Raw genomic sequence first — 23,299 nt, forward strand, 5'->3', positions numbered from 1 at the left:
TTTCAGGTTACTGATTAAGAACGGGAACAACATCGACTCTCCTCCGGTGTACGACTCCTACGAGGTGGAGTACCTGCCCAGCGAGGGTGTGCTCAGCACCGGACGCAACCTGTTTGTAGAGTTCACCTCCGACGCTACCGGCACCTCCACCGGCGTCGCCATGAGATACGAAGGCAGGTTCACACACAGTCATGAGACTCATGACCTTTGAAGAATCACACTGTATACCTTCAGTTTAAGTTATCAGAGGAACAGCGTTTTCAAAAGCATCTAAAGATGGTACGTTGGGAGTGTTGGGTTCATTCATAGTTAAAGACAGAAGAGATTGAGTACTTTATTATCTAAAGATGGTACGTTAAAGTGTTATGTTCATTCATAGTTAAAGACAGAAGAGGTTGAGTACTTTATTATCTAAAGATGGTACGTTAACCCTTTCACTGCCACACTACCAAACGGTTAACCATTTCACTGCGACAATTCACAGAAGGTTAACCCTTTCACTGCCACACGACAGAAGGCTAACCCTAGACCAGTAGAGGTTGAGTACTTTATTATCTAAAAATGATAAGTTGTGTTGTGTTGTGTTGTGTTGTGTTGTGTTGATTCATAGGTAAAGACAGTAGAGGCTGAGTCATTTCAGATGATGTATCACATTCACACACAAGTGATCTGGATTGATTCTGAATGGAAGTGCCTTAATTGACTTATCTGATATTTTGTCTCTAAGATGCAGTGCTTAAGTGCAAGTCTGAATCAGACCCATTAGTATCTACTCTAGTCATTGAAGATTAATAAGATACATTTTTGTGTCCCAAGCTTTTGCCAAGGGGACCTGCTACGAGCCCTTCGTGAAGTATGGCAACTTCAGCAGCAGTGACTCCACCTACAGTGTGGGTGCAGTGGTGGAGTTTTCCTGCAATGCAGGCTACACTCTGGAGCAGGGCTCTGTCATGATCGAGTGCGTGGACATACAGAACCCCCAGTGGAATGAGACCGAGCCAGCCTGCAGGGGTGAGTCACAGGGACTGATCTGCACACGTATTTCAAAGATTGTATTTGTTTTTTTATCAAAATTTTATTTTATTTTCCTTTTAAAATTTTACAACAAAGCACAACACAATACAGTAACACAATTATACACAAGACACCACAGGACAGTACTTCAACAATAATAACTACAATAACGACAAGACAATCAGAAATAATAAAACAAATTATAATAAATACAGAATATAAAAACATAAGAATATAAATATAAATATATTTTATTAAATTATATTGTTACAGACACCACACAATACATTGCAGTGTAAGCCAAGGATTTGCGCACACCATCTATTTAAAAAGATTTAAAATACATCATTGTATTATATAAAATGACTGGAGGGGGACTTCATTTTACTCTTTCTTTTTACTCTCAAAAATATATTTCCACTACAAAAACAGCCTTGACCTCCAGAGAGGATAGAGGTGCACAGTAGTCGTTTGCATAGGAGGCACATTCCCTCAGAACAAAACCTATGCAACCTTGTGTACACCCCCCCCCCTTTTTTTTCTCTCTCTCTATCTCTCTCACCCCCCCCCTTCTTTTTCTCTCTCTCTATCTCTCCCACCCCCCCTTCTTTTTCTCTCTCTCTATCTCTCTCACCCCCCACCCCTTCTCTCTCTGTCTCTCTATCTATCTCACCACCCCCTCTTCTTTTTCTCACTCTCTCTCTCTATCTCTCTCACCACCCGTGGGCCAAACTGACCCTGACCTCACTTCTTTCACGCAGTAAACACAGTTACCGCAGTGAAATTGAAAATATTTTCCAATGGCGCTAGAGATGAAAAGATTTAATGTCTGCTCCCCCCGGGGTCATCAGCACCTCACTTCCCAGTGCTAGTAATGCAGTTCTGCAAGGCTTGTGTCAAGGAGCCTGAAGTCGTACGACCCTGAAACTCGACTGCATGCATCCCACGGAATTCACGAGTATTCCGTATTTGATATATATAATAATAATAATAATAATAATAATAATAATAATAATAATAATAATAATAATAATAATAATAATAATAATAATAATAATAATAATAATAATAATAATAATAATAATAATAATAATAATAATAATAATAATAATAATAATAATAATAATAATAATAATAACTTTATTTATGTAAGAGTCTGAAAACATTGTATATTATTCAGGACTGCTGACTGGTGTTTTATATTCCCTTTGTACACAAAGACATCATTGATATTCACACGAACAATGACACAAGCGTCCCCTTCCGAAGAGCACTGGAATATGGATTATAAACGACAGTACTGGATCATATTCTACCATGCTTTTCCCGTGTGACTGGCAGGCGGGACCAGCAGGGGGCGGTAGCCGGCAGAGAGTGGCGGAGAGAGTTGGGAGGAGATAAATGGAGGAGAGAAACGGAAGACGCTCTCTTCGGCAGTGAACTTGAACAACGAACAGTCGCAACGAACGGGGGCTCTGGAGAGCCCTGTTGCTGAAGTTATGCCAGAGGGCCCCGTGAGATAGCAACGGGTGATAGGAAGTACTGGCTAGTGGACACGATATCCTAGCAGTACCAGCGATAGTGTGTGAACAATTAGTGCAGAGCCAGGCACTAACAATCGGGTTATAATAGTTACTGTGTGCGGTATAAGTAACGTGCGGCTAACCGAGTATCCAAGTCCTTAACAATCGAGTTATAGTAGCTACTGTGTGCGGTATAGAGTGCGAGCCCCAGGACGAGCGTGGGCCAACGACCGGTCTGCTCCGGCTGACTTCAACCAGATCTGCACCCGGCTGCCTGCAATCAGTCTGCTCCGGCTGACTTCAATCAGACCTGCACCCGGCTGCCTGCAGCTTACGGGAGTTCTTCCCGTCCAGCAGGGGTCGTCATCGCTCAGCACACGCTGTCAGCTGGCGCTGCCTCTCTGCCCAGCTCCGCCTGCTAACATCCTCGCCGAGAGCGTTCGACACCATCTTGCCTCCCGGACAACAGTGGAGTGGCGAGGCGGCCATTTTGGATGAGTACAAATGAGCATTGACGCTCCTGAATTATTATACAGTACACAGTGTGGTGCAGCCTGCGGGCGAAAGTAACGTTGCTACTACCATTCCATAGGGGTACCCCAAACAATATATGCCGGCATTAAGATAGGACTTACTGGTATTTTGTGTGCCCACTCTTTTGTTTTCGTTCCTTTTCTTTGAGCGTGATAAAATGTGTGTTTCCTAATATTTCCCATTCGGTGAAACCTGCTATTTCCTCCCTTATGTTCCCCTTTCCTTCCCCATATTACCGACCTGGAGCAGTATATGTAATCCCTTAGGGAAGGTGGATACTGTGTCCAGCCCAGACGTGGGCAGCACTTAGTCTGTGTACAGTGGACAGTACTTAGTCCGGGTACCGTGAGAGCACTTGGTGCCTAGGTGTAATTATATAAGTACCAGATTGTAATCGTTGTGTGATGATACCCATGGTGCAATAATCACCAGACGTAGCAATGTTGTAACTAGGCCATGGTATAATAACACTCAGACAGAACGGGAGCACGGTGTGTGTGTCTTTTATTGAGTCTGATTCTAATCCTTTGATGCGGGTAATATCTCTATTATTAACCCCTTCCTGTTCAACCTCCCCTTTTCCCATTGTAAGGTTTCTGGTGTTACTGAGGGAGGGTACTGCTTGCGGGGGGAACCCAGTTATTTATTTACCATTCGGTCATTAGGTGTGGGGGGGTGCTAGGGGACAATCGGGGAGAGTGAGGGCGTGTTGGGGAGTACTGCTGACTGCCCAAGAGAGAGGGAGGAAGACCAGAGTACCGGACTAGGTTTGTAAATCCTGGGCCTCACACACCCCACTGCCAGCCTCCAGTTGACGCTCCTGACCCCAAAGCCGGAGGTGCAGCAAGCCAGAGTGCTACCGTGTCTCGCTACCTAGTGACCGTGTACCACAGTTCCCACGAAGCAGGGATAATCTACCCTGCTACATTTATATAGCACTTTTCATACAGAAATTGCAGTTCAAAGTGCTTCACAGCAGTAAAAAAGATGCAGGTGTAGCAGGGTGGATTATCCCTGCTTTATGGGAGTGGTTGTACACGGCCACCTGGTAGCGGGATGCAGTAGAGTTTGATCTAACTGAACCCCCGTCTTTGGGCCCGGAACGTCGACCTGGAGGTCGGGCAGCAGGAGCGGATGGGGCCCAGGATTTACTAACCTGGGGGTGGTACTCTGGTCCTCCTCGCCCTCCAGGGCGGTCAGCAGTAGCTCCCCACACACTCTCACTTCCCCCAGTACCTCCGTTAGCCCTCCCACACCTGGTGACTGTTAGATGACTAATGATTTTCGCTCCCCAAAGCAGTACCCTTCCTTAATGACCTGTAGAGACCTTTAACCATGAAATACGAGTATGGTGGGGAAAGGGTTAAATAATAATATTACCCGGACAACAAGGGTTAAGACACAGGCTCAGTAACAGACACACACACCATGTTCCCATCTACGTCAAGTCTCAGATACAGGGTTATATCTTAATACACGGGTTATATACAATATGTTCACACTAGGCACCTGGTGCTCTCACTCAACAATACATGGGGAACGTTATTCCCAAAATAGGCACCTTGTGCTCGTTCTATTAATACTACTGCCTCGCTTTGCGGTGGGGAAGAACCAGGTAAATGTTAAAGGAGTTCAATGGGAAATTCAATACAAGAACACAGTTATTACACTCAAAAAGAAATGAAATGTGGGCCCACATTACCAAATGAAAGTCCTAGCTAAAGCCGGCTTAAAATGGTTGGGGTACCCCTAGACGCTGCTGCTAGCGTTCGTTTCGAACAACATTTATCTTCGCCCTTAGGGCCTGCGCCACACAGTGAATTGATTGATATTGTTTCGGCACTCGAAGCGCCGCTGTACTTAACCGAGATGGCGGGCCCACTCTCACCACCACTCGTCCGGGTGGTAAGATGGCCGTCTGGCAATCCCGCGATAACAGCCAGCGGGCCGGGGTAGGCAGCTGGGGCAGTGGCGTGGGCTGGAGGAGCGTGCTGTGTTGTGGCGGCCTCTGCTGGAAGAAGAGGCGTCCTCGGCTGCGTCGAAGAGACGTCCACTGCGGGGCTGAAGGGCTGAGCTGGCGCGCGCTAAGCTGTGGGCTAACCTAAACACAGCTAAACTGTGGGTCTTGGTGGACCCTCCTGCTGTCGCCTATATAGCTAACGCACGGTGGCTATGTACACCACCTGTCTTCGGCGATGCTCGCCTAGTGGTACACTCTAAGTGTCTATAGCCGTTAGCTACCAGCTAATATACCGCGTAAACTTCTAGGATAACCCGAGGTATTACTGAAGTTTATTCCTTTCTCTGTTTCACTAGTCTAACACTCCACTATCGCTTGTATTTCTATGATAACCCGTTTTATAGCAGAGTCTCTCTATCTCTCCCGCTTGCTCTCAACGGGGCTCTCCGAGAGCACACGTCTGTCCACGTCCACTGTCGAAGAGAGCTTCCTCCTGTTCCCCCCCCCTAGGTAACCAGTGTCTTGCTCATCTCCTTTCTCCTCTGCTCCGCCTGCCACCACCGCCCCCTGCTGGCGACCGCAAACTGGTCCCACAATGGGACACTCAAGACAGGAAGAAGGATGATTTAGTTGCACGTTAATAATCCATATTGAAGCCGGAGGGATGAAAGAGAACCTCGCGTTATTTGTCCGGGCGAGATATCAAAGAGAAACACTGGTTATCATGTCTTTGTGCACACAGGGGAAGTAAAAGGTTACGTTAGCACTTCTGAATAATAGAAGAATAGTCAGGATGCTACATTTCCCCCCACTTTAAACTTGCCAAGTCCTCTGCAAGTTACATCAATGGAACACCAGTTTAATACATGCATGAATACGGTCCTTAGACCAACAGTTTCACACACTCTTTCATAAATTGCACACACCGTTCAACAAATACGCTCTTCAGCATGTAGTCCTGGCGATACCGAGCGGGTAGCCGACCTCTGGTGCTCCTCTGGGGCCGGGTTGGTTCGACTTCCCCCTCTCGGATCCCGTGTCCGTCTCCTTGGCCTCCCGGGTAGCAACACGAGAGGATGTAGGAGGGGTGGGGTAACCAAGGGGGGAATCATCAGACTCGGAAGAGCTCCGCCCAGGTTCATGCATCCTCCGGGGGATCCGCGCGCGCTTCCCCCCGCCTCGGGCAGTCCCGTTGGTGCATGTCCTGGCGCCCGAACCTTCGGGGACCACGTCTCGAGCCGGGGCACACCGTTTACATTGTTGCCTCCAGCCATTCACCTCGGCCGCCATCCCTGTCCAGTAATAGCCCCGCCCCATTAACCCTAGTGTGCCGCGTTCGCCCAAATGTCCCCCAAGGACATGTTGAATCTCGTATACGTGCCGCCGCAGCGCCCCCGGCACCACCAACTGGAGTATCTCCTCTCCCTCTCGAGGGTCACTAACTCGCCTGAATAGCACCTCATTCTGCAGACGGAACCGTTCCCACTGCCCGTAGAGCTTACGCATAAGCGGGCTCGCCTCTTGCAGTTGCACTCCGGTGGGGCAGATCCCCTTCATCACCGCCTCTCGTACGGGCCCCACCTCCAGGTCCTCCACTTGGAACTGCCGTATCTCGTCCCAGCTATATCCGCTGTCTCCCTTCTGGACCGCTATCTGCCTGGCGCCGACCACTGGGACCCCGACGGATTGGTCCGCTTCTCGGGGCTCCGGCGAGCATGGACGGAGGCCGGCCGACCACGCGCAGCCCGGAGCAAGCAAGCCCGAACTTCTTCCGCCGAGATCGTCACGTACCCTTCGCTGTTGACTTCCGGCGGCTCCCATGGGCTCACCTCTTCGGTTGGCCTCGCGACCAGGGCGGGACCCTGCGGCGGGCCGGTCCACGCCTCGGGCCTCCAGCGAGCACGAACACCTTCCGCTGGGATCGCTAGAACGTCCTTTTCTGTGTCCACTACCTCTGGTCCTGGTCTCATTGGAATGTGGGACCGGCCACCAGCGCGTCCGTCGGGCCGGCCGCCTTGGTGGAGTATCATCCGGCACGTCCCCACACCTCCCTCTCCAGCCCATCGTCTGGCGGTCGCCAGGTCGGACAACCCGCCGGCTGCTGTGTGGGTGACGCCCTGTAGTGGTGGGAGAGGAACCTCACAGCCCGGTGCTTCCGTCAGGCGTGGTTCTCCCATCGCGTGGGGGCACTCGCGGCCGATATGGCCGGGCTGTTGACAGGCGTAGCAGATCAGTCTCCCATCCTCGCTCCGGCGGGGTAGTCTGCACGGGGTAGAGGGCACGTCTCCCCTCCGTCGGCTTCCGGCGAAGCTTCTTTGGGGCACGTCCTGCTCCTGTTGCAGGAACCGGAGGAACTGTTCTTGGCCGGCGACCAACTGTTTTTGGCTCGCGACCAGCTGTCCTTGGCTCGCGACCAGCTGTTCTTGGCTTGCGAACAGCTGTCGGATGGATTCCTGGAGCGCGGCTACGCTAAGAGGTGGTTCGCGTCTCTCCGCAGCGACGCCGTGTATCGTGGCCCGGGCGGAACCCCTAGCGGGGGGCAGGACCAGCTCCTCTTCGGACCAGTCGATCGCCGCCAGCATCACTTCGAGGAACGTCCGCGTCCCGTCCTCCCTTACATATTTCCTCATCTCCCGTCGCAGCATTTCGTCTCTTAGGCCTAACACGAACTGTTCCTGCAGCCGGGTGGCGGGATCTGCGACCATGCGGGGATCTCGGCACTGTATGCGACGAATCCGCTCCTGTAAGTCGTAGGCAAACTCTCTCACGGTCTCGCCGTCTGTTTGTCGGCGGTCGAGGAACTCTCCCAGACGGACACTGATCAGGGTTTTATCTCTGTATGTCTCTTTCAGCAATCGGAATATGACGTCCGGCTCTGGGGCGGTCCCTTCCATCACGAAGCGCACCGTCCGTCTAGCCTCGCCTTTCAGGTGCTGTTCTACACACTCCGCCTGCTCATCGACGGGCACTCGGCTGGTCCGGAAATGCGCTTTCATTTCTCGGATCCAATCGTCCACTGGCGGCTCTCCCCTCTCTTCCCCCCCCCCCCCCCCCCGAACTCGCTGCACTTTCGGTCCCGTTGGACGTACACTGTCGAGGGCGGCCTGAGCCTTCTCTATGGCCAGCGCCTGTCGGTCCAGGAGGCCTGCTTGGACGTGGGCTCGTTTCTTCAGAGCCCTCACCTGTGCGGTCAGGTTTTCCATAGTTTCGGCCTCCTCCTCCTCCTCTTCTACCTCGGCGTCTTGGGCGTTTCGTTGCTCCCTTAGGGCTGCCTGAGCGTAGCGCTTCTCTTGGAGTGCCTGTTCGGTCAACTCCCTCACCGCTTCGGTTTGCTGCTTCAGTAGTGCCTCCTGAGCCCGACACTCCTCCTGAAGCGCCTCATACTTCGCCGCCATTTCCTGCACGGCGCGGGTCCCTTTTTCGGACATCATGGGTCTCTCTCTCCCGGTCAATCAAGGAAGTAGATTAGGATGTTGATCCTGTTCGTGACGCCAAATGTAGCAGGGTGGATTATCCCTGCTTTATGGGAGTGGTTGTACACGGCCACCTGGTAGCGGGATGCAGTAGAGTTTGATCTAACTGAACCCCCGTCTTTGGGCCCGGAACGTCGAACTGGAGGTCGGGCAGCAGGAGCGGATGGGGCCCAGGATTTACTAACCTGGGGGTGGTACTCTGGTCCTCCTCGCCCTCCAGGGCGGTCAGCAGTAGCTCCCCTTCCCCCAGTACCTCCGTTAGCCCTCCCACATCTGGTGACTGTTAGATGACTAACGATTTTCGCTCCCCAAAGCAGTACCCGTCCTTAATGACCTGTAGAGACCTTTAACCATGAAATACGAGTATGGTGGAGAAAGGGTTAAATAATAATAATATTACCCGGACAACAAGGGTTAAGACACGGGCTCAGTAACAGACACACACACCATGTTCCCATCTACGTCTCCTTTATATACTACCTAGTCAAGTCTCAGGGTTATATCTTAATACACGGGTTATATACAATATGTTCACACCTGGTGCTCTCACTCAACAATACATGGGGAACGTTAGTCCCAAAATAGGCACCTTGTGCTCGTTCTATTAATACTACTGCCCCGCTTTGCGGTGGGGAAGAACCAGATACATGTTAAAGGAGTTCAATGGGAAATTCAATACAAGAACAAGTTTCTCTCCAGCCCACACAGCCCGCCTCCTCACTAACACCCGGTCCCGCGAACACATCACTCCTGTCCTCCACTCCCTCCACTGGCTCCCGATCAAACACTGCATAAACTTTAAAACACTACTCCTCACCTTCAAAGCCCTCCACAGCCTGGCCCCCCCCTACCTGACTGATCTCCTTCTTCCCTACCGCCCCACCCATTCCCTCCGGTCCTCCTCCACTGCCTCCCTCACTGTCCCGACATCCAAGCTTAAAAACGTTGGTGATCGGGCCTTCTCTCGTACTGCACCCCGACTCTGGAACTCCCTCCCCCAGTCCATCAGAGACTCCCCTACACTCTCCACCTTCAAAGCTCGCCTAAAAACCCACCTGTTCTCCCTTGCCTTCAACCCCCCCCCCACCCATAACCCCCCCCCTCCAACCTGATTGATGTCTGTCTCCAGTCTCTTTTTTTTTTTTTTTTTTGCTATCATGCTGTCTTCCCTGTTCCCCCCATGGTCTCATGTTCCTTTTGTTTTTGTTTCTTTGTTGTTTCTTTGTTTTTGTTTCTTTGCTTTTGTTTCTTTGTTTGTACTCTTGCTCCCGACTATTGTCAGCGACTTCGGGTTATTGAGAAGCGCTATATAAATTAAATGAATTATTATTATTATTATTATTATTAGTTATTACACTCAAAAGAAATGAAATGTGGGCCCACATTACCAAATGAAAGTCCTAGCTAAAGCCGGCTTAAAATGGTTGGGGTACCCCTAGACGCTGCTGCTAGCGTTAGTTTCGAACAACATTTATCTTCGCCCTTAGGGCCTGCGCCACACAGTGAATTGATTGATATTGTTTCGGCACTCGAAGCGCCGCTGTACTTAACCGAGATGGCGGGCCCACTCTCACCACCACTCGTCCGGGTGGTAAGATGGCCGTCGGGCGATCCCGCGATAACAGCCAGCGGGCCGGGGTAGGCAGCTGGGGCAGTGGCCTGGGCTGGAGGAGCGTGCTGTGTTGTGGCGGCCTCTGCTGGAAGAAGAGGCGTCCTCGGCTGCGTCGAAGAGACGTCCACTGCGGGGCTGAAGGGCTGAGCTGGCACGCGCTAAGCTGTGGGCTAACCTAAACACAGCTAAACTATGGGTCTTGGTGGACCCTCCTGCTGTCGCCTATATAGCTAACGCACGGTGGCTATGTACACCACCTGTCTTCGGCGACGCTCGCCTAGTGGTACACTCGAAGTGTCTATAGCCGTTAGCTACCAGCTAATATACCGCGTAAACTTCTAGGATAACCCGAGGTATTACTGAAGTTTATTCCTTTCTCTGTTTCACAAGTCCAACACTCCACTATCGCTTGTATTTCTATGATAACCCGTTTTATAGCAGAGTCTCTCTATCTCTCCCGCTTGCTCTCAACGGGGCTCTCCGAGAGCACACGTCTGTCCACGTTCACGTTCACTGTCGAAGAGAGCTTCCTCCTGTTCCGCTCTCCAGGTAACCAGCGTCTTGCTCATCTCCTTTCTCCTCTGCTCCGCCTGCCACCACCGCCCCCTGCTGGCGACCGCAAACTGGTCCCACAATGGGACACTCAAGGCAGGAAGAAGGATGATTTAGTTGCACGTTAATAATCCATATTGAAGCCGGAGGGATGAAAGAGAACCTCGCGTTATTTGTCCGGGCGAGATATCAAAGAGAAACACTGGTTATCATGTCTTTGTGCACACAGGGGAAGTAAAAGGTTACGTTAGCACTTCTGAATAATAGAAGAATATTCAGGATGCTACACAGGCATAAGCGAGCATAAAAAAGATAGAGCAAGGTAAGGTAAATCACAGTTTTTCACATTAGGATCTAGCATCCCAATAGGCCTCTCTGTTTACGATTTCATTCAGTAATACAAATAATAAAATAGAATAGACAGAGTAAAAAAGTGCGGTTTGATTCAGTTTAAAAATAGGCAAAGAAATTATCAAAAAGAACGGACAGTAAAAAGTGTGATAAAATAGTTCAATAAAAATATAACACAGCAGTGCATTGCTCTTAATACTTTCAGTTTCTTTACAAAGTTCTAAAATAATAGTTAGTTATAAATATAATATTAATTTCATAACATTTTGTCATCTTTACTTTATTTTAATCAAAAGATAATTGAGAGCAAGCTCTTGTTTACAATGACGTCAAGAGGTTCAATATACAAAAACAATATGGAAACTGAAAAGTCAATTAAACTATTTAAATGAATTAACTACAAACTGAGGGGGCACTGAAGCTAAACGCAGATGTTCCTAATTCAGTGCAAACTCTGGGGACCTTAAGCCAATCACCAGAGCGAGTATGATAAGGTCCAGAGTTCCAGTCCAGTAATGAAGTGATGTAGGGTGGAAGATCATCAATAATGGCTTCATACGGATACAGATGTTTGTGCAAATCACGTCTCTCTACCAAGGAGGTAGACACTTTTTTGCACGTATTATTATTTGCTGGGGACTACTATTATGTGGGGGAGCCGTGGTAAGATGTCCAGACGTTTCTACAGAGGTGTCCTGTGATTGAATTTGACTGTTGGGGTTCAAGTGTATAGAAGGCTTTGATGTACCAGTTGCCTAGGTTTTGTTCTCAGGGAAGGTGCCTCGTTTATGCAAACTACAGTACATACTACTGTGTACCTCTATCACCCCTGAAGGTCAAGGCTGCTTTGTAGTGGAAATAGATTTTTAGGAATAAAAAAAACAATTAAAGGTGCTATTATTATAGCATTTCATTTATCAAATCTGGTGCATTCCACTTGGGGAAATGGGAAATAATTTACATACATTTTGGACCCGCACATTTTTTATGATAAATTCATTAATCAATAATCATTATTTTTTTTGTTTTTTTATGATAACTGTACGTAAAATGTTATCTTCTATAGCGCCTTTAATTTAGAATTATATTTTGACCCTCCAGTCATTGTATATATATCAACAATTATTATATATATATATTTTTTTATAGAAATAAAATGGCATCAAATGGAAATCGCTTACACAGAAAAATTAGAACATAATAATAATTTATATTCTCCTTTGGTTCATTACAATCTACTCAAGCCTAGTAACAGACACAATATTTCTGACACTGGGGATACATTCTGTGAGGTCCATAGATACCAAGAACATGCTAATGGGCCTTGTAGAAGTGGAGCAATCTTCCATAGCCTACTTTTAGGCGATTTTCTTACCTCTAACATGGTGGGATTATATAAAAAAAACTAATAAAAACACTTTTTAATAATGACAAAATGGATACTTAAAAAAAATACTAAAATAGATATTTATGATAGACATGGGGGGCGACAACAACTTTTATAACAGCAAATGCAATTAATTTGAAAAATACAAATCAAATCAGCTTGTCAGTATGTCAAAATAGTTGTCATAATTTGTTTGCATTATGTGCACCACTTTGGATGGAAATATATTTTTTAAGAAGGAACTGTTGCCCTATCGATCTCCATGCTGTCGTGAAGCAGATTGATCTACCATTTGCACTGAAAATGCATTAAAAACATCCCTGGATTGATTATACTACTGTACAAAAACAAATTACGACCACAAATTACTGAGATGCTGATTTGCACTGGACTAATATTATCAGATGACCTCTGTGTTCGCCAAAATGTATGGTAGGTGATTTGCCCTGGAAAGTAATTATTATTACTATCTAGTAGAAGGGTTTCATTCCAAAACACTGTATATCAATTTTATAAATAATTATATAATAATAATACCTGATGTTCAGAGAAAAAGTGTCTACAACTTCAACTGTACTCTATACTCTATGTTAATTTTATTTTACATTATGTATAGGAATATGTAAAACAATAAATGTTTCAAAAAGTAGATTCACACTATGTTATTTGTGTTTAAACTCTTATTTTGTTGGGTAACCCTGTGCAGCGGTGTGCAGTGGTGAGATCACAGACTCGGCCGGGGTGGTGCTGTCTCCTAACTGGCCTGAGGCCTACGATAGAGGGCAGGACTGTATTTGGGGCGTCCACGTGGAGGAGGACAAGAGGATCATGCTGGACGTACAAGTGTAAGCTATCTTTTTTTATTTAACATGTTTTATTTTATACTTTATTTCACCTTTATTTACTCAGATTAGAGTGGAATTTGCAAGATAATCATGGTTAAAACACAGTATGAACAACAACAAACATGTGCTTTGCTAAGGGTTACATCAAACATGTGCTGTACATCATACACCGTAGGCCCATAGATATCGAATGATCAGATGGCAGTCGCACGACTGTCCATCACGATACCAATAAGCTCTTTAAATGTAGAGAAGTAGCTCAAATAAACTAAAATTATTTTTAACTCACAATTAGATTGCCTATTGAGACGGAAACATGTCAGAGAAGGTATGACACACTTGCAAAGGTTATAAATCTGTTAATAAATCTTTTAATCTGTGACATTCTTAGCATGTTGTAGCAAAAAGCACATGGTTCAGTCATCAATCATTTACAATGGAGAGACAGGTTCATTGTCCATGGCCAGGCACTTGTCTTAACTCTGCTGTTGATGGGACCGTATCAAAGGGCGATTACAGGAGTATATACATAGCATGCATGTCTTTTTATGGTGTGGGAAGAAACCGGAGTACCCACACAAACACGGGGGAGAATATGCAAACTCCACACAGAAAGGTCCCCTTCTGGGGGTAAACCACTGCGACACCTGTGCATGTGCAGTAGAACTCTTTGCTCTCGACGCAGAATGGCAGTCAGGAATGAGATATCTTTTCAGTCAATACATTAAGTATTCTGTGTTGCTTGCAGCGCGGTCTCTGATCAGATTAGCCGGTAAGCCTCCCCGACTCTTCCCTCTCTAGTGTGAGTGTCTAAAGAGTTGGCTTTGAAATTAATAAGCCCTGGCAGTCATACAACTCCCCGAGCCTTTTATCCATCCCTCTCAACAGTAAACTCAACACAAACACATGCACACACTGCACTGTCTTGGACCCAGACCAATGAATTGCTAGCTCATTCTCTCGCTTTTTGCTCTTTAACAAACAACATGACCGTTTTGAATGTTGGAATTCACGGAACTTCCAGAGGTTTTCCTCCTCAGAGGAGGAGGCGGATTATAGGCTAAGCGTGGAGGCATCGATCGTTCTGATTGGACTTGTGTGGAGTCTGTGGAGTGGATATCGTTAGCCTGCGATTATGTTACCCGCAAGACTTAAAGCGACTGCTTTCCTGTACTGTGATTGGGCGGGTGGGAGGTGTCGTTGGAGGCAGGGCCGGACTGGGGAAATAATTCATACCGGGAGATATAGCGCGAAATATAGCCGGGTCCCCCACCCGGAAAATTGTTGTTACAAAGACTTAATTTCCTGCATTCTGGTGAATTTTAGTGCATGTGAATCACAAACTAATGAGCCAACAATTGCTTAGTAGTGTACAATGTACTGTTATGAACCTCAAATAAAACTGTTGTGGCACTAGCAATGCTATACTCTCCACCTTCAAAAAGAAAAAAGCAAGAGCAAAACATATTTTTCTATTTACTATTATAATACAGTTCTGTTTCGTAATGGATCTCGCTCGGCGTCACTACTGCACTATACCTTGCTCGTGCACGCGCACTGAATAAAAAATTCCACAATGTACCTTTACATCCCAACATTTGTCTGACCACACCCCTATCAGCTTACCTTCATAAGCAGGTGTGTGGCCACCTACTCGCCTCCTTCTTCGCTTTCACCACAAGGAAGTGCCTTCGGTAGATCCCCACTTGACGAGGTTGTTAGTAGAAGAAAGTTGGAAAACAAGAAATACGTTGACATCATATCTTTATTTTCTCTCTCACTATTTTCGAGAAAATACGGCGATATTGTCTTCGTTACTGGAGTGTCTGGAAGATGATCATTCTACACCTCCACAGGCTTTTTTGTATTAGGAGCTTACGCCGCTGACATGCTTCCCAACTGCAATCCTACTTGCTGCGGCTGGATGGGGTAAGACCCTCCAGCAACACAGCTGGACTGTAGGACACACCGACTGTTGTGAGAAGCGGTGGGTTCCAGGTTGGGTATGTACTGTTTTGATGGCGAGCTCTGGTTGTTGTTGATGCTATGGGGGTTAGCTAACAATTTACGAAACGCCGACCCTCGGCCAGGGTCCTCTGCTCGGCTTAAAACGGCGGTCGGTGGATCTTGGCCTGACGCCCATTATAGTCAACTAGTGGGCCGCGACCAAGAACTGGTGATCCCAGGTTTCTCTGGACGAGCGATGCTTCTCTGTCCCGTATAGGCCCCATCTTTCATATACAAATGAAAGTTTACCCTAACGAGGAAATGTGGGCATAAGATCTTCTTTATCGGAAGTTCCATGCTCAAAGGGCCTCGTGTGTGTCTGGATCACCGTTGACAACTGTGTTCTGACATTTCTTTTTCTTTTCCCTGGTAGGGAAGGGATTGGGACAGCGGCCTGTCTGGAGTGTGACATGTTATGTCAGTGTATACAGTTCAGGTGGTAGCTGCTTAGCTGGCGTGCTAGTTGTGGACTACTGTGTTAGCCAGTCAGCGGTTAGCTGCGGCGCTAGCCCGCTGTGTTACCAGGCTAGTAGCGTTGGCTCGTTGCTATCAGTCAGATAGCTGCTTAGCTTACGTGCTAGTTGTGACCTACTGTGTTAGCCAGTCAGCGGTTAGCTGCGGCGCTAGCCCGCTGTGTTACCAGGCTAGTAGCGTTAGCTCGTTGCTATCAGTCAGATAGCTGCTTAGCTTGCGTGCTAGTTGTGGCCTACTGTGTTAGCCAGTCAGCTGTTAGCTGCGCAGCTGTTAGCTCGCTGTGTTTACCAGGCTAGTACACGTTAGCTTGCTGCTATCAGCCGAACGGCTGTTAGCTTAATGCTACACTGTTGAACGTTTTCTGTGACTGTAACATGCCTTAAACACTCTGACTACGACGTCATCTTTGACAGAGGATGTTAGTCGAACCTACCCGGAGCCGGCCGGCGAGGACTGCGTCAACAAGGAGAACCGTAGCGCCGGGGAGCAGCGACGCTGCCCGTGTCATCAACACAGGATGCTGTGTTTACTATCGGTGCCCTGTTAGCAGACTGCAGTTCGCTTGATCTGCGCTCTCGGTAGGAAAGGTCCTGACCAGACCTTAAAACGCGTCTTCTTCCTTCTCTTCTAATGTTTTGTAATAACGATGTTTTCCAAAACGGGTGTTGCTGCAATACATTTAGGATACGACGCGAATTGTGTGTGAATTGTCTTGTCACTGGTATTAGCTTCTCCATGCAAATCGGGTTGTTTGTTACATATGTAAAAATGATCTGGTTTGTTGTGTTGAGAAACATCATGTGTGTTCATGTACCGTGTACTCACAACTAAGGGGGTTAAATTAACCTATAAAGCTATGCTTAGTGACATATGAGTGAAGAATGAATTCTTTTCTCAGCCTGTAATGACAATGAACAGTGTGTTCACATATTAACAGGTTTACCTGTTCAACTGGCCGTATCAAGGGTAAGGTAGGAGAGGTGTTCCCCCCGGTTCCCTGGGGACTTCCCCACCCTCCTCTCAGACATGTTATTTACAATATATTGTGTCACTGTGTTGTGGGATACGATGTAACCCTTAGCTTAGTTGCTGGGGTTGTGCTAAAACCGCTTGAGAAACTATATTTTCCTAAAGAAAAGATTGGTCACTTTTCGTGTGTGCTTAGCAAGGCCTGTGGCCGATACTAATCGAGAATTGTGTATTCTCTCATTATGAAAAACGGCGTTCCTCTGTAGAGTGTATTGCCATTTTTTGTGGTGATAAAGGGTTGTGTGTGTCTTGTGATCTACAACTGGGTTAGGTTGGCCACAGAAGCACATGTGTAAGTCTGGTACCGGGGCTCTTAAGGGGGCCCTCTCTATTCTGTGTTTTTTCCTTAGTAAAAATCAGATAGCAGGTTAGCACATGTGCTGTGTGAAGCTGTTAGGCACTTCATGTAGCTGACTGTGACTGTGTCATGCTCTTTTTTGTCATTACATCGTATCATGGGCGTGGGGTCGTAAAGGGGTGAACTGGTAATCCTTTCCTCCCCTTTTGATGGGCAGGGGTTACAACCTCCTGTCCTTCAAGGTTCCTGTCACGTTGCTGTTCAGCACGTTACAGTGTATAGAATAGAATAGAATAGAATAGAAATACTTTTATTATCCCGTGGTAAATTAGTCACTGCAAATCGCTCAACATTTAAACATTTAGACAGGACAGGTCACAAATTAGAATAATAACACAAATCAAATCAAGTTGCCTAGGATAAGAGTAGAGTAAAATAAAATAGGATAAAATGAAATGCAATAAAATATACAGAAATAAATACAGTAAGAATATACTGAGCATACTGAGCATGGGGTAAACAATTGTCAATATAATTATAATTTAAATCTAACTAAATGAAATATGAAATATATATTCCAGTATTCAGTGTAACTAGGTGCAGTATGCTTTAGGTAGTGTATTGTCCTCCTTGGGTTCCAATAAGACTTAGATCAATGTCTGGCAGCCGTCGCTGCCCCCTGTTGTGGAGCCTGGAGGCCGCTAGTCGCGTCCTCCTGCCACTATTGAGCTGCCGCTCTGTGCTCAGTGATGCAGTGAGGCACAGTGATGCATTATATAGTCTGATGGGTGTTGGAATGAAGGACTTCCTGTGCCGTTCAGTGCTGCATTTGGGTAGTGTGAGTCTAGCACTGAACATGCTCCTCCTGTCAGCCAAGTCTGTGTATAGTGGATGGGTGGGGTTTTCCCTGGTGGCCTGGAGCTTAGCGAGGCTCCTCCTCTCCGCCACCCTCGCTAGAGAGTCCAGCTCAACCCCAACCACGCTGCTGGCCTTCCTGACCAGCTTATCCAGCCTGGTTGTGTCCACTGCTCTCAGTCTGCTGCCCCAGCAGGTCACAGCGTACAAGAAGGCGCCCGCCACCACCGACTCATAGAACATCCTCAACATCCTTGTACAGACATTGAAGGATCTCAGCCTTCTGAGGAAGTAGAGTCGGCTCTGGCCCTTCTTGTATAGTGCTTCTGCATGTTTTGACCCGTTCAGTTTGTTGTCGATGTGCACACCGAGGTATTTGTACACCTCAACCATGTCCACATCAACTCCCCTGATGGAAACGGGGGTCACGAGTGCACTTCTCCTCCTCCCCAGCTCCACAACCAGTTCCTTGGTCTTCGCCACATTTAGCTGCAGGTGGTTTTTGTCGCACCATGTGACAAAGTCCACTACCAGTTCCCGGTATTCCCTCTCGTCACCGTCCTTTATACATCCCACTATCGCAGAGTCATCAGAAAACTTCTGAAGGTGGCAGGACTCTGACCGATAGTGGAAGTCGTTGGTGTAGACAGTGAAGAGGAAAGGCAGAAATGGAGAAATGGGACGAGGTGCAATTTAGGTACAATTCACAGTAGGTGTACGAGTTGTAGTGCAAATCCTTTATCAATAAATATAAAGTGTAAGTGTGTTTGTGTGATCTAAAGTGTGGAGAGTGGGTGCTGCAGTGTGTTGTTTGTTTGAGTGAGTGTGTGCGTGTGGGTGTGTGTGCTGTGTGCATTTGATGGTTGTTGCATAGTGATTATTGTTCGTTTAGCGATTATTGTTCGTTTAGCAGCCTGATGGCCTGGGGATAGAAGCTTCTTCTGAGTCTTTCTGTGCTCGCCTTAAGACTCCGGTATCGCTTGCCTGACCGCAGCAGTTCAAAGAGGCAGTTGTTCGGGTGGCTCGAGTCCTTAATAATTCTCTTAGCCTTCCCCTTGCACCGCTTGATGTAAATGTTCTGGAGGGTGGGAAGCCCCCCTCCAATTGTGCGTTCGGCTGAACGTGTCACTCTTTGTAGTCTGCTACGGTCTTGTGCAGTGCTATTCCCAAACCAGGAGGTGATGTTGCCGGTCAGGATGCTCTCTATTGTACATGAGTAGAAGTTCCTAAGGATCTTCTGACTGACTTGGAACTTCCTTAGGCGCCTGAGGAAGTAGAGGCGTTGTCGTGCCTTCTTCACAACACTGTCAATGTGTGTGGTCCATGTCAAGTCCTCGGATATGTGGGTTGAAAGCCCTCTTCTTCTCGTTCAGAAGGGCTTTGATGTCCTTAGTGACCCATCAGTGTTGCAGTGCTGGTATAACTCGGTATAACGGCGTTATACCTCGCTCACTGAGGCTGAAGTACGCGCAATCGCGCACGGAAATGTTCCCGCGTGTACGCGCAGTCACGCACACAAAAATCCGCTGTTCCCATTCGTTGTAACTAAGTATCGGCTCGGCCCGCGGCCACCGTTTTTACATAACAAAAGCACAGGTAGAGTAGGCTGACCAAACGTCCTCTTTTGCCCGGACATGTCCTCTTTTCACGCCCTGTCCGGGGAGTCCGGGGGGGGGTTTATTAATTCATCGAAATGTCCGGGGTTTCACTGTTTTTCAGTTTCAGTTTCAGTTTCACGGGCCTTTGCGAGCATCTGAAGGCTCGGGGCTGCATTTTTTGCCGAACATATAAATTACCGAATAAAGCGCTATTCGTTGCCGTTCGAATGCCATCTGGATCGCCAAAATCCGTGCCTCAGTTCTCGAGTTACATGCCGATATGTCAGGCATGCAACTTTTTACATGGCATTATCCAACCGGACTCCCGGAGAAGCATGCAGCTGCAGAGCCGCAGAGCCAGCGGCGATCTCTGGGCCGCGCGCTGACGGCCGCGCTGTGAGGCAATAGTATCCAGCTGCAGGACGAGAGCACCAACACTCTCAGGACCGCAACACTTTAAGGACCCACACTTTAAGGACCCTCGCTTCCATTGGCTGATTTGGGTCACATGACCGTCCCACCCAATGGCTGAATTGATTGATTGATTGATTGATTGATTGATTGATTGATTGAAAACTTTATTAACAGATTGCAGAATGGGTACAGTACAGCTAAATACATACAATTGTTAAGGGGATGCAGACCAGAGAAAGACTTTCGTCTTGTTTACATCAGGGTCCCCCATTTTCAATTCATCATAACATATATGACATACACGACATACAGATAGACAGTACTGCTACATCTATACATTTATGACATATACCAGATTTGCAAATACAGTACTGTTTGTGATACAAAAGTTTCATACGCTGCTACCTTTTTCAGCTTCTCTATTTCAAGAAAAAAAAAAAAAAAAAAAATGTGCCAAAAAAAACTGTGCATGCGCGCACGCACGCGCGTGCACATGCGCGCGCACGCGCGTGGAGCGTTTGACCTACTGTCAATTTGGCACTGCACCACTGTGACCCATGGTTTATTGTTAGGGTAGCAGGTAACAATTCTAGATGGAACATTGGAGTCCACACAAAAGTTGATGTAGTCTGTGATGCACTCTGTGAGCCCATCGATGTCCTCTCCGTGGGGCTCACAGAGTGCCTGCCAGTCTGTGACCTCAAAGCAGCCCTGTAGTGCCTCTTGAGCCTCCTCCGACCACCTTCTTACAGTTATTTTGGTCGCAGGCTGTCTTCTGACCAGAGGCACATAACAGGGGTTGAGGTGAACCAGGTTGTGGTCCGACCGGCCCAGCTGTGGTAGTGGTGAGGAGCTGTATGCCTCCTTGATGTTGGCATAAAGCAGGTCCAGGGTCCTGTTCTCCCTGGTGTGGCAGCTGACATATTGTTTAAAGTTTGGTAGTGATTTGTCCAGTTTTACATGGTTAAAATCCCCTGAGATGAGGATTAAAGCCTTCGGGTGTTTCGTCTGAAGACGTGCAATTGCGCCGTGAATGACGTCACACGGGGCCGTCGGGTTTGCCGAGGGGGGGATGTAAACGGCCATCATGATAACGTGGGGGATTTCTCTTGGCAAATAGTATGGTCTGAGTCCTACAGCTAACATCTCTATATCCGGATCACAGTGTCGCTCTTTGATCGTAATATGGCTGGGGTTACACCATCTCTTATTAATAAATATAGCAAGCCCCCCTCCTTTAGGCTTGCCGCTCCCGCGGTTGCGATCAGAGCGCACAATCTGAAACCCGTCTATAGAGACATTGCTATCGGGAATATCTGTGTGCAACCATGTGTCAGAAAAACACATAATGCTACACTCACGGTATTCCTTCTGACTGCCGGTAAGCACGGCCAGCTCATCCATCTTGTTTGCCAGAGACCTATTGGGGGGAAAGGGCCCGCTCTTGAGAGGGGCCTTATCCGAATACGCTGGCGATGTGGGGGGCGGTGTCACTAAGTGACCACCTGGTGGGGTCTTGATGCCTGGCGTCATTGACCTCTCCGGGCCCCCGTTTTCCAGGGGATCCAGTCCCTTCAGTGGGTCTGGGTCTTCCTTCGCGCTCCGCTGCTACGGCCTTGCCACGGGGTTGGGTTTGCTCTTGACCCCGTGATTTCTGGGGGCAGTAACAAGGTTGTTCCTTACGTTCGTTCCCGGGTGGCATGCGGGTTGTGCGTGTGTGTAGTCGTGGGGTCAAGCCACGGTCTGCTCACCCTGTGCGTTGAGTTGCTTGAGTGCCTCTTCGCACGGTCGAGTCTGTCGCCCTCCCGGGAACCTCCAATAGGGGGGGTGCCCTCCATTAGGGGGGGTCGGGGGGGCTCGGTCCTCCCCGATCTGATGGTTGTGGGGGGCCTCAGCGGGGTACATTTGTCGGGCGATGGCTCTCGCTCGGCCTCCCTTGTGCAGTAGTGACGCCGAGCGAGATCCATTACGAAACAGAACTATAACCAAGTTCTGTGAGTAATGGTGACGCTCGGCGTCAGACGCCGCTGCAGCCCTTGATCTCACCTTGTGGTGAAAGCTTGGGAAGGAGGCGAGTAGGTGGCCACACACCTGCTTATGAAGGTAAGCTGATAGGGGTGTGGTCAGACGAATGTTGGGATGTAAAGATACATTGTGGAATTTTTTATTCAGTGCGCATGCACGAGCGAGGTATAGTGCAGTAGTGACGCCGAGCGTCACCATTACTCACAGAACTGGGTTATAGTTATAACCTATCATTAACCACTCTCTCCACCTATTCAAACAGAGCAAGAGCCCAATACCCTATTCAGTTTACTGATGCACTACCCATCAACAGTTAAAATAGCCCTTTACACAAACATTAAATAACAGACCTTTCATTACAATACTATAATAACAGTAGCCACTGCCAGAATAGTGACACATGTATCGCGTGTGGTGAGCACACGCATTCATGCACAACGAAGACAGAAGATTGCGCTGTCTCAATCATTTTAACTATAAAATGAGCTCAAAGTATGAGCTCACTGACTGAAATTTCCAACAAAAAGCATCAATTGTCAAATAATATTGATCACATTAACTAGATAGATGTTTTTGAGGAAATTAGAAAGGGAACAACAACTTAACCCTTGTGTCTGATCAGATTCTTATTTTTTTGATAACTTTGCAGTGATTATGTTTGTAGCCAATGTGGCAAAGGTGTGTAATCTTTGAATTATCTTGGTATTATTTTGACTTTCTCTTTCATAAATTGTTTATTCAACTTCAGCCCCAATCATAACCACCACATATAGTTTTTTGTAATGTCAGATTTAACAACTCCTTTCAGAAAAATGGGAGCGTGCCATCTGCCATTCCATTCGCCGCCTCCGCTGTCAATCAGTTGTATTGCCTGGTCCCGCCTCCACCAATCACAAGCGGCAGCACGGCTCCATTGTGTGTGTGTGATCGCGTGAGGGAGAGAGAGTCAGATAGTTCTCCAACTCTGTCGCAGACAGCGAAATCCTGGTTGTTCCCCACCCACCTAGGTTATCTAACTATCGCGCCGCGCCTCCGCCACAACTAGAAACAATGGCCTGGCAAATTTTTTTTTTTTAAATTTAATATGTGCAGGCCAGGCCACCGGGAAAACTCCCGGTGCTCCCGATGGCCAGTCCGGGCCTGGTTGGAGGGTTGCACTATTATTGGTCAAGGGAGGCTTTCACTGATGAATTAAAGGGGAACTATTTTACTATTTCTTTCACTATTTGGGCACTTTTACACAATTCCTGTGAGTCTATGGAACACCTCTGTAATATATATATTTTTTTTATTCATTGTTTTGTATTTCTAATCAAGTCCTCAAAAACAGCATTTTTCTACCTCAAGA

General features: G+C 47.5%; 1 protein-coding gene across 1 annotated transcript in view; it reads left to right on the forward strand.

Annotated features, from left to right (window-relative positions):
• Positions 1–23,299, forward strand: part of LOC311233485 (seizure protein 6-like) — a gene marked incomplete at both ends in the record, with an annotated part of 402,600 nt that overhangs the window by 312,106 nt on the left and 67,195 nt on the right. The window contains 3 exons of the mRNA XM_084320453.1: positions 7–173; positions 817–1,011; positions 13,113–13,243. Coding sequence (XP_084176579.1) covers positions 7–173; positions 817–1,011; positions 13,113–13,243 — 493 coding nt within the window. The remainder of the gene's footprint in view (positions 1–6; positions 174–816; positions 1,012–13,112; positions 13,244–23,299) is intronic.

This window comes from Notolepis coatsorum, assembly GCF_963971535.1.
Source record: "Notolepis coatsorum genome assembly, chromosome: 8".
In the NCBI taxonomy this organism is placed as follows: Eukaryota; Metazoa; Chordata; class Actinopteri; order Aulopiformes; family Paralepididae; genus Notolepis; species Notolepis coatsorum.